This window comes from Cebus imitator, unplaced genomic scaffold (assembly GCF_001604975.1).
Source record: "Cebus imitator isolate Cc_AM_T3 unplaced genomic scaffold, Cebus_imitator-1.0 Scaffold215, whole genome shotgun sequence".
Lineage (NCBI taxonomy): Eukaryota > Metazoa > Chordata > Mammalia > Primates > Cebidae > Cebus > Cebus imitator.
In genome coordinates, this window is record NW_016107530.1 from 2,440,398 (window position 1) to 2,452,258 (window position 11,861).

An 11,861-nucleotide genomic window follows, 5' to 3' on the forward strand; every position below is an offset into this window, starting at 1 on the left:
CCTCCGGATACCACACCCTGCCTCTGTCTCCCTCTGCCTCCTTGGCTCACCAGAACCACAGACAGATGTGGCCCCAGGCTCCATGGTTCAGGAAAAATGTCAGGGACAGGAGGCACATACCCTTGTGTGAGCTTTGCTGCCTTCATATCAGGAAGTCCTTCCTTCTAGCTAACCCAAGGCCCAGCTGCTGCCACAGGGAGTCAAGGAGCCGGGCCCCCAAATTGAGAACTGACAGTGTGGATGGGAGGCAGATTGGCAAGGGGCCCAGGACCTCAAGGGTGTCAGGGGTTCAGGGGTCATCTCTGGGCCCGGTGCAGGATGAGGCAGAGGTCCCCCACTACAAAGAAGGAAAGAGCAGAGAGTAAGAGTCCTGGGGTGAATGTTGGGGACCTCTTTCCTCCTTTCATGCCTTTCACAAATGGGTATTGGCTATCTGCAATGTGCCAGGGGTGAATGTTGGGAGCCTTGCTATGCAAAGCAGACACGGAGGCTGCTCCCATGAAGTTTATACTCTAGGGAGGGGAACAGAAGAGTCTGTAAACCACACACATCAATGTGGAGCAGCCACTGTCATCAGAGCTGTGGCCAAAAGGGGCAAGGAGCTGAGAGCCAGCTGGGGCATGGGCTAGTCTGATTCATGGCAGAAAAGTGAGACATGAACTGAGATCTCAAGTGAGGTGAGGGGCCCAGGCACAGGGGAGTGGCTAAAAGCTAAACCAATAATGCGCTTCTTAGGAGACAGGCAAGCATCTTGCATGTATGAGGTTGGTGCAAAAATAATTGTGGTTTTTGCCATTAAAAGTAATGGCAATTACTTTTGCACCTGCTTAACGTTAATTCATCCAGCACTCGCTACAACCCATTTCACGAGCGAGGAAACTAAGACAGAAAGAGGCCCAGTAACCTGCGAGACAGCAGGCAGCCTGGAAGCACAGAGGCAGAATTTGAACCCAGGAAGCCTGCAGAGTCCACATCTTGACTCTATGTCTGTGAGAGGTGAAGCTCAGCTCTTTCAAGGAGATCGGATGATCTATTACTGGAGTACCAGTCTCTACGCAAAGCACTTTGTCTTAACTTTTTTTTAATCCTAAAAACAACCCTCATAAGGGTACTCTTATTATACTCGCTCTTATTTTACAGAGGTACAACCCAAGGTTTTGAGAGCGTGAATACCTTGCCCAAGGTCACATAGCCAGTCATAACAGGGCTGGTCTTGAACCCAGCAATCTGGTTCCAGAGTCTGTGCTCCCAGCACGACAGCATGCCACCATGTAGCTGGACTCCAGAAGCAAGGGCAGGTGAGCCATGCGGCTGGAGAGGGTGGCAAGGGCTGCACCTGAAGACCACATGCGTCATATTTAGCAAGTCTCTAGCCTGAGAGCAATAGGCAGTTACTGAAGAGTTTAATCAGGGAGATGGGGTGATTGCATTTAGTTTTTTAAAAGGTCCCCACTGGCTGCTGTGTGGCTAAGAGAGTCAGAACAGCATGGGTGAGAGCAGATGGGCTGGGGGACAGCTCGGGCTGAAGAGGACAGGCAGGGATGGAGAGGAGTGGACGGGTCTGCAGAGGCTGAGAAGGTGTGGGCAGGAGGGCCGGGGTGGGCCTGACTGGAGGCAGTGTGCTCACACAGGAAGGGACACTGGTGAGTGGTGGATTTCCTGCTTAGTTTAGACACGTAGAGTTTGAGGTGCTTTCAAGACATGCTGGAGTTGTGGGTTGGTGGGTGTAGAGATTGCCTGGGGCTCTAATGACATTAAGAGCTAGAGATGTCCTACCATGGAGCAGTCAGCCGCATAAGGTAGTGAGCTCCCCGTCACTGAGGTGTGTAAGCTTGCTGTAGGAAATTCCTAGAGCAGCACATGACTTATGAAGGCCCTCCCTGATTCTATGCAGTGGGGTGAGGCTGGAGGTGGCAGGAGTGCCAGTTCAGGGGGAGGTGGATGAAGCTATCCCTGAAAAAGCCTTGGCAAATGCCCCTTTAACCCATCCCCCTTTCTGCAACCCTGTCTCAAGAGGTCACCCTTTCTGGTCTGCCCTACAAGCCACCTTATCAGAGCATGACGGTGCAAAAGAGGTGCCTTGACAGAGCATCTGCAGCGTGACAGAGGGCAGCCGGTGAAAGTCCCTCCATGGCAGAGGCTCAGGCCCCACCAGAGCCTCTAGGGGCAGCAAGGTTCTCCCGCTGCAAGCTAAACAGATAAAAAACTGAAGCGACTGCAGGGAGGGCGGGGAGGGCAGGAGGAAGGAGCGTGTGGGCAGCGGGAAATGCCTGGGCAAATGCTCAAAGGAGAACGACCAAGACTTGAGGAGGCCGGCAAGGCTGGGGTGGGAGTGAGGACGGGAAAGGGCGAAGGAGGCCCAGCCCACGTGGACCCTAGCCATGTGGGGTTTCAGGAAAATCCACAATAGCCGCCAGGCAGGGAGACAGGGGCCCAGTGTCCCCTCAAAGGCCGTGCCCAGCCTCTCCTGCAGGCAGTTCCGCCCCTTTGTGCCCAGCTGGCCCTTCCTCTTTGAAGGACCGGGGAGCACCCCCTGCCAGCAGTCCCACCCCTTCGGCCACAGACAGCGTCTCTGCACAGAGACCCCACATCCAGGGCTGTGGATGGGAGAGCAGGAGCGTCAGCAAGGACTGCTGCTGGGGCCTACCAGCAGCCCAGACCACACCCAGGGACCCTGCTCACCCTAGCCTCCCAGACGCAGGCCTCAGTTTCCCTTGGAGAAGCCTGTTGACTTCCCTCCAAGTGAGGGCTCAATAGGCTGCTTCGGGAAGGGGCAGAACTCAACCCAAAGAAGTGGGAGAAGGATTTCTGGGGCTTCCCCTGAAACCTCTCTTCTGGAGGGCAAATCTCGTTGATTTTGTTTTTGGAAAACAGTGAAAAGCCAGCTACTTACCCTTCTTTAAACCTCCCAGCCTGTCAGGCTGCTCCGTGCCCAGGGAAACTCTTGTCGACATCTCACCGTGAGCCTCAGCACTGCCCCTCAGCCCCTTGAGCACTGCTTGGCACCTAGGTAAGGCGGTCTGGGTTTCACCGCACAGGGAGCTCCGGGCACTGGGCCACACAAACACTCTCTCTCTCTCTCTCTCATTATCAGGGCGTGCCAGGCCCAGCTGCAGAACACAATCACCCGTGGAGCTCGTTAGACACCCACGGCCAGGCCTTACTCACAGACAGCTGCAGCAGGTATTGGAAACTATTGGCCTGGTGTGCTTTGAAAGCTCCCCAGGTGATTCTAATGCAACCAGCATCACCTGTACAAGTGCAAGCCTTTGAGGATATCGGGATCAGATGAGGAGAGCAGAGCTAACTTTAAAATGTTTAGTTACTTCAGAACTTTTACTCCTCTCTGGCTCCAAAAGGGGGCATTCAGGCAGCTGATACAAACAGACAGGCAGACACTATACAGTAAGGTAGAAGAATAGCAAAGTCAGAGTGATCAAATAGGATCTGGGATCGAGGCTTATACAAAAGCCTTTGCCACTGGCTGAACCCCAGATTTGCTGCGAAGCTTCCTAATGGCCAGTTCAGAGTCCAAGAGACAAGAACAAACCCATCCATCCTGGGAAGCCCAAGCATTCCAGAGGCCAAGGCTGCTCACCTCCCAGCCTGTCCGGCTGCTCCGTGCACAGGGAGACTGTGCCCTCAGTGAGGCCCTCATTGCACGAGGACTTCCCTCAGGGTACTCAGCGCCAAGGCCTGATGCAACTAGCAACACTCACAACGTCTTTCTTACAACAAAGATGGTGGTGCAGCCCTGACGCCGAGGCAGTTCAGTAAACGCTGTCTCTGGGAGCCGAACCAAATTCAGCATTTCCCCAGCCCCTGGCTGGTTTGATTGGCCTCAGCAGAGTTAGAGGGGTATGGTACTTCCTACACACAGGTATATCCTAGTGGCTGAGATGCGGGCTCTGGGCCACACTGCTGGGTTTCGAGGCCTAGCTCTGCTACTCACTTACTGTGTGACCTTGGGAAAGTTGCTTAACTTCTCTGGGCCTCCATCCTCTCTTCTGTGAGAAGCGAATAGTGACAATGTAACCACTTCATAGGATTATTGTGAGGATTTAGTGAATCAATAGATGTGAAGGTCTTCGAATAGTCCCCAGTACCCAGTGTAAGTGTAAGCTCAATACACAGTGCAAACTCAAAAATACCAGCTACTCATAAAAGTTGTGGACAAGGCTCAAGCAGCCCCATATTATCTCCTCCAGTGATAAGAGGGGTGGCAATGGTTACAGTTGCCATTAGCCGAATGATTTCATTTAATCCTACAACAACTCTGTGAGGAGGAGGTCATCATCTCCATTTCAGATCAGGGTACTGAGGCTCAGGTCACAGTTAGTGGCAGGGGTTCAAATGCCATGGGTTGCCTGCTTCACCATTTTGCCACCCCCCGACTCTGTAAAGAAAAACCTTGGCAGGCAGCTGGGGCAGGTAAAAATGAAGTTTCTGACCTTGAGAGTAGAAGATGGGAGGGGTGGGTGCCCCCAGCTTCTCTGCCCAGCGGGGAACACATCACTGAGCCTTCCCTGCTCGCCCAGCTGGGACCAGCCATGCAGCCTGCACACAGAGAAGACAATCATCTCATCCTCTGCTGGTTGCTGGGAAACACACCCTGAGCAAATGCTGAGCCTCCAGCTGGGTCCAGGGCCGGGGACATTGCGGGGAAAGCAGACTAAAGACACCTTCCCCAGCCTCTAGCAGGGGGCCTTATGTCAACCGCTAAATGAGAGAGCTGCCTACTATGTGCAAAGTCCTGGGCTAGACTAAATAAGGGACCCAAGACTGCATGCCTCTGTTGCTATCATCAGGTCATATGAGATCACACGGACAGACCACTGTACAATGTGGTTGGGTTGAGCCATGAATGGCAAATGGATTTCCTCTTGTGCACTGACTCCAATGGACAGGAGCGGCAGCCTGGGCTGCTGTCCCCGTGCCACCAGAGGACTGTGCTGAGAAGGATTCTGAGGCCTACCTAGGCGGCATGGGAAAGAATGTGTTGAGTGATTAGTAGCATCTGCTATGGTTTGGGATAAGGAAAGCCAACAACACATGCTATGTCTATTTTCCTTCTCTGAGCTAAATGTCTGGCAAACCGAGGAAGAGCAACAGGAAGTTGGGGCAGGGAGAGAATGCGTATTGGGTTGGAGTGGCTCGAGTAGGCGCTCCAGAGGGCAGTGGGGCAAGTCTAGAATGATTAAGACGAAGGGAAAAAGGCCTCTTTCTGGGAGTTTCCAAACTGTGAGGCTATGCTTAGGGCAGACGGAACAGTGTTTGAGATGCTTTTGGTTTTCCCCACCACCTTCCTATGAGGGTTGGCTGCCTCCTGAGGTCCTCAGTCTGGTTCAGAGCTACCTGCTAGTTCTAAGGCCTTTAGAGAAGCCGCAGAGCTCTGACAACTCTCCCTGCCTTAATAGTAAGCACCTGTTATTAAAAAATCAAAAAACTAGAGTTATGAAATAGCTCTTCATCTTGAACACCAACCCTCACTAGACAGTAGCAGCTTCCTGGAAGACTGTTGAAAGGATTCTGAGGCTCCATGGGAAAGTGTGCAGCAATTGATTAATAATGTCTGCTAAGGGCCCTGGAATGGGGAGTAGCACACACCCAAGCCAGGTATAGGCCATCGCTGACCTAGTTAATTGTCTGGAAAGGGGAAGGCGTGGTGGAGGAGAGATGCCTGCTGGGGGCTGGATTCCACCTCTGGCTCCTCTGGTACCACCTTGTGCTGGCTGCATTTGAGGAAACCTGGATCTGCCCATATACTGATCCAGGCAGCTGTGGTGGGCACAAGACACTGCACACAGGTTACCCACCCCAGCACCAGGCTTGCCCTCCCCAGTGCCCTTCTCCCATTCTTCCCTTTAAGGGCCTCTTCCCATCCTCATCCCAGCATTTCAGTCCTAAAGTGACCCTATTCACAGCCCCAATCTTTCAGCTGCTGCTTTGATCTGTACCCTATATCTCTTTGCCATTACTTTCAATGGCAAAAACTGCAATTACTTTTGCACCCAAATCACACACCCTATAAACGTGAGACTCGCCTATTATAACTGTCGTTATTTTTAGGGATGAAGGAGTCTGCCTGGGGTTCTCCAACACTTTAGCCTGGAAGTTTCAACTACTTTCTCTCCCAGAAGATTTCTTAACACCCAAAGAAATGGGTCACAGAGAGTGGGAGGAAGGTATAGTGACATCAGTCTTCTCATCTGTAAAAAGGGGTGATGTGAGTGTCAGTCCCTTAAGGAAGTTGTGAGGATTGAAAGAGATATAGTGGATAGGCATAGCATTGGCTCCTGTATGTACCCTATAAATATGAGACATTTTCATTACAGTTTCTGCTGCTGTTATTATTGGGGGGGGGTCTACCTGGCATCTCTCAAAACTCACCTTAAAGGTGCTGCTGAGACCCTCCTCTGCTCCCGCTTCGGCCTAGAAAACGTATTTGGCTTTTTCTTTTTTCTTTTTTTTTTTTTTTTTTTTTTGAGATGGAGTCTTGCTGTTTTGCCCAGGCTGGAGTGCAATGGCACAATCTCAGTTCACTACAACCCCCGCCTCCCGGGTTCAAGGGAATCTCCTACCTCAGCCTCCCAAGTAGCTGGGATCACAGGTGCCCACCATGCCCAGCTAATTTTGTATTTTTCAGTAGAGACGGGGTTTCACCATGTTGGCCAAGCTGATTTTGAACTCCTGACTTCAGGTGATCCACCCACCTTGGCCTCCCAAAGTGCTGGGATTACAGGCGTGAGCCACTGTGCCCGACCCAGGATTTGGCTCTTTTAAATTCCACTCTCTTCTCATTCACTGCACACCGCTGCCCAGTCCTAGGTGTCATCTGATTTTCTCCATTTGGGACATTCCAGCTTCTTTCTTCACAGCAAGCAAATCAAATAACAGGCAGCTGGAGTGCTCGTTAAGAGTCCCAGACCGGGAAAGAGGTACTGATGGGGGAAGAGTTGGGGCCTGAGGTCTGGAAAGCACACTCCTGGTTCCCCACAGAGCCAGCTCCCGCCATCCTCCAATCCTGGCTCTGCATTGCTCCCCACCAACCCCGCTAGGGGCTGGTCCCCTCGGATCTGCCTCTGGCTCTCCTCTTAGGCCTCCTCTCCTTCTGGGTCCCCTTGGCCAGACCTCCCTGCAGCTCCCTCTTCCTTCTGCCTCATGGACACAGTCTCTGCCCCGTACCTGTTTTCCTTATTGGCATGGGTGAGGGGCATGTGCCCTGGAGTTGCACCCCCAGGCCAGTGCACAGGCTGTGTGCCTCACCAGCCTTGCCCTCCCCAGTGCCTTTCTCCCATTCTCCAGGAAGTGGCTCAGTCCTGCCTGCTCCAAGGATTCCCTGCCCCAGGTCCCTGAGAGCTCTCCCTGCGCACTCATCTGGCCTTGTGCATGCGCTTCGGTAATGGCACCTTTTAGTGAAATCTCTGATCTGCCCCCAATCCCAGAAGGGAGGCAGGCCCGACGTGTTTCGGAGGATGAACCTGAAGTGCAGGGGTGTAGCATGGCTTGCCTAAAGCCACATGACTGGCAAAGCCTGGCTAGAATCCTGGTCTCCGGCCTCCAAGCTCACCAGATGCCTGTGTGCCCCGTGATGACAGGGACCTTCTGCACCTCCATTCTAGAGACTCGTTTTGTAACAAAACCATTTCCCCTTTCTCCTCTCTGAATTTTCCTCTCCTGTGGCAGATTTCTGCCTGTCCCAGTTCTCTGCCTTACCCATTCCTCTCCTCTGCCCTTTGCTCAGACCTGGGAGAACACACCTAGACAGGGAACTCAGGATGGTCCCCTCAAGTTGCTCAAGCGCCGACCAATAGAACTTTTGGTGAGGATGTGCGTGTTCTCTGCCTCTACCGTCTAGCTCTGTAGTCCCTAGCAGCACTGTCCACTGCACTTGAAACCAGGCTGGTGCAGTAGACAAGCTACAATTTAAATTGTATTTAATTTTAGTTAGTTTAAATATAATGAGTTGCATATGACTAGCAGTTACTGTACTGGACAGTCCAACCCTCGGGTGTCCCTCCAGAAGCACAGACAAGGCCCCCACAGATAAGGCCACTCACCCCATCCACCTGTGGGACAGCTCCCTTTCTCTGGCTCCAGCACCTTCCCCTATTGACCTCAGCCACCACTTCCAGTCACCCCTCTCTGACCTACTTTTGCCCCATTCATTGTCCCCTCTGGCCCGCAGCAGCGTCCTGCTTGGCCTTACTGCTTTGCCAGCCGTAAGCACTCAAGGGACATAGCTGCCTACTTCAAAACCCTTCAATGGCTCCCCATTACCTAAGAATAAAATCAAGACCCCTTGCCAGGGCCTGCAAGTCCCCAAGGACCCCTACCAAAGCTCATCTTACCTGTGTCTCAGCTGCCACTTCTCTTATTTACATCTAACTTTCTCTAAGGCCCCTCGACCTGGGCTGGCCGTCTCTCTCTAGCCACATCTCCTATTTCCTTACCCTCCCAGTCCTCCAGGGTTCTGGACTTCCTTCAGTTCTCCCAATTCCCTCTGGCTTCCAGCCTCAAAAGCTGTTCCCTTTGCCCTCTTAGAACAAGGCTTCACACTCACCCGCTTTTTCCTGACAAACTCCTATTCATCCTTCCGCTCTTCATTTGAAAATCACTTCCCTAAGGAAGCCTGCCCTGACTGCCACCACCATCGGACAACGTTGCATGTAATCCAGTCCCCAGGCCCCTCTCATCTTTCACTATTGTAGCACTTATTTTATTTTTTGGCACACGACACAGTCACTGCCCGCTTCCTTCTTTGTTCACTACTTCCCTGTAAGTTTAGGAGGGCAAAGGTGTCTCCCACAATGCCTGACCCACAGCAGGCTCTCAGTAAACATTTTCTGAATGAATGAATGAGAATAGACCCCCCAAAAAGGTGGCAGAATACAATGCAAAGAACAATGTATACAGGGACCAGGAGGCTGCGGTTCTAGTCCTGGACCTCACCATGTGACTCTGGGCCTCAATTTCCCCATCTGAAAAATGGGGTTCAGTTCAGAAGATCTCTGGGATAATTTTCATCTCTAGCAGTTGAAAAGATTACAGTCAGTAGGGTAAATGCGGAGCTGCAGCTTGCAGAGAAGGCGTGTGCATGTTTGATGCAATAGTTAGCCCAAGGCCCCGAGAGTATGCAACTTAAGTCTGAAGCAGCGGAAGCAAGAAGCTGGGAAAGGCCAGGGCATGGCCAGGCCAGCAGGAAGGTCGGGGAAGGGGAGAGCATGAAGAGACAGGCTGAGCTAAACCATGAGAATCAGATACTTATTCCTCAGCAGCCAGGAACCCCAAGATACCTGGAGGAGCTCTCACTGCCCTGACACTCTGTTTACCACCCAGCCAGTCTGGGCTCACACTGCCTGAGCCTGATTGAGCCCTCTGTATTCCCTGGAGCCTGGCAGGGCGTGGGAATGAGCTGACAGCAGCAGTCATGGGTGCACCACTAGCACCAGTAAGCTTGCCCTGTGACCGCCCTCTCTGCTCTGGCCCTGCAATCTCCCTCTCCTTGGACACCCTGGAGAACCGCTCCAGCAGGTGCCAGCCTGGCAGAGGCAGCTGAGAGAAGCCTGGCTGTAGGGAATAGATGTGTCTTGCCAAAATGCTCTCAGCACCCCACCCGCCACGGTTAGGGCTGTGCTTCAGTGTTTGCTACACCAGCACTGTTTCACATGTTCAAAGGGGTTGGAGAGTTTGTCCCAGGTCACACAGCTTCCAAGTAGCAGAGTGGAGACAAAAACCCAGGGCTGCTGGGCTCTACCACCATGATCTTTACTGCTGCACACTGTCTCCAGCTAAGTAAGAGATCCTCTCCCATTTCTTCCCCATGGAAACCTTCCATGGCCAGGACCTGCTCCAGGACCTCTTACCAGACTGCTGCGGCCCCCACCTGCCTGGCCCCCACCTGCCTGTCCTCCTCTCCATCTAGGCCCTGGGTCTCCTGTGCTGCCCAGATTCCCACAGGTCATCAGGCCTCACCCTGTCAAGGCCCAGCCTTTCCCCTGCTGGCACAAAGAGGATGCATGTCCCTCCTTCCTGGGGAGGGGACAGCCTTTTCCTGTGTTCCCAAGATTGCCATGGCTACCTGACGCACTAGCGTTTAATCTACTTGGATCAAGAAAATGTGGGGAATGGGAGAAAGCATCCTTTCTCCAGGAAAATAAGAAACCTGGTTTAGGAACAGGAAGAAGGTGTGAACTAATTTGTGGCCAAGAAGAGCAGAGACAGAGACAGGCGACCCACACTTGGACCCTAGCGGCCTGGGCCAGAGAACAGGGACCAGGGCACCACCCCCTGCAAGAACTGTCGCCTCTCCCCGCCCACCTCAGGCCCTTGAGAGGTGGAAGGGGAGGGCCACGGGGGCTCAGTAAGCCTCAGCCCGGCCGCCGGGCGCACTTCCCGCTGCGTGGGCGCGGGGCCGCTGTCACACCACCCGGGCCAGGTCTCGAAAGGGAGTAGCGGAGCTTGCCTGCCTCGCGCCTCCGCGCGCCCAGCCTTCCTCCACCTGCGCGGCGGGCCCAGGGCGCTTCCAGAGCTGGACGCCGGGGGCGCCTGCCGGGGACAGGAGTTGCGGGGCCACGCTCTTGTCCACCAGGTCCTCCGGATCCCTGGCAGGGCAGCGCGTGTCCTTGTCCCCCGCGAACCCGGGGCTCGCAGAGAGCGAGCGCCCGCGGACACCGGCTGAAGAGTCTGGAAGCTGCGCGAGAGGGCGCCGCGGGGAGGGATAAAAGCCAGCAACAAAGAGCACAGACCTCTTCCAGCAGTTGGTTGACTCGTCCCAAAATAGCCGTCTCCATTTGCTGCTCCCCGCGCTCGGCTTCCAGGCGCAGCACCCGGGCCTGCAGCTCGGCCGTCCGAAAGTGGGCGAGCAGGCTGAGGGCCAGCGAGCAGAGGGCCAGCGCCAGCAGCCCGCAGGACCCCGGGCTCGGCAGCCGCGCGCCGCGCTCCGCCCGCGCCATCGCCAGAGCCACCGTCCCGGGCGCGCCCAGCTCCCCAGGGCCGCGGGCACCGGCGGCTGCCGCTTTGAGGGTGTGCTCCGCTACCATCCTCTCACGTCTTGAGAACCAATAAATAAATAAATAGAATAAATACAGGCGAGAGCCGCTGCCAAAAGGCTCGATCCAAACTGCGGGGCAGGGAGAAAGGGCTTGTATCGCTGGAAAACGTCCCTTTCCGTTGCTCCCGGCAAAAAGGACGGAAAAATTAGCAGTAAGAGGGGAAGTGCCGAAAAAGCACAACCAGCGGTAATTGGGGGCACACCTAGGTGAGAAAAAAAGTTATTTCGAAGAACGTTCCAAGTCCAGGAAAGTTAGGGGAATCTGACCGGCTCTCCTTCTCTCCGCCCCGTCTTTCCCTTCAAGTGTCTGCAGAGCAGTTGGTGCCGCGCTGTCAGTCCTTCTGGGAGCCTCTTGTCTCCCGGGCCAGCCAGTTTCAGTCCCCGGGCGAAGGGGCGCACATGGAGGGCCCCATGGGCAGAGGTGGGTCGTGGCGGCTGGCGAGGAGCGCTGGGGCCGATTCCGGCGCCTCTGTAACTTGACACACTAGCTGCGGCTGCACGGATCGGATGAGCAATCCGTGCTACTTCCCAAACTAATCTCTCCCGCCCCCTCCCTCCTCCTCCTCCTCCTCCTCCCCACTCCTCCTCCAACTCTTGCGGGGCGGACGGCTTGGATTTGTTTATTTATGCAAACTGGCCCGGGGTGGGGGGCGTGGTGAGCAGGTCCAGCGGCCCCAGCCTGCCCGCCGGGAGCCCCTCTCCCGCGCTCTCCGTCCTCTTTGAAGTGACACTTGGGGTTATTTATAGGCAGGAAGGGGGTACGGAGTGGAGCTGGGGCTACACTTCTCTCTCTTTCTCCGGATTCACA

At 54.4% G+C, this 11,861-nt stretch overlaps 1 protein-coding gene across 33 annotated transcripts in view; it reads right to left on the minus strand.

Moving 5' to 3' along the window:
• The window catches only part of COL13A1 (collagen type XIII alpha 1 chain), a 158,256-nt gene extending 146,629 nt beyond the window's left edge, over positions 1-11,627 (minus strand). For all 33 annotated transcript variants that reach the window (XM_037745861.1, XM_017548913.2, XM_017548912.2 and 30 more), the window contains exon 1: positions 10,749-11,627. In XM_037745861.1, the coding sequence (XP_037601789.1) occupies positions 10,749-11,042 (294 nt within the window). In that variant the 5' untranslated portion in view covers positions 11,043-11,627. The remainder of the gene's footprint in view (positions 1-10,748) is intronic.
• Between the last annotated feature and the right edge of the window lie 234 nt (positions 11,628-11,861).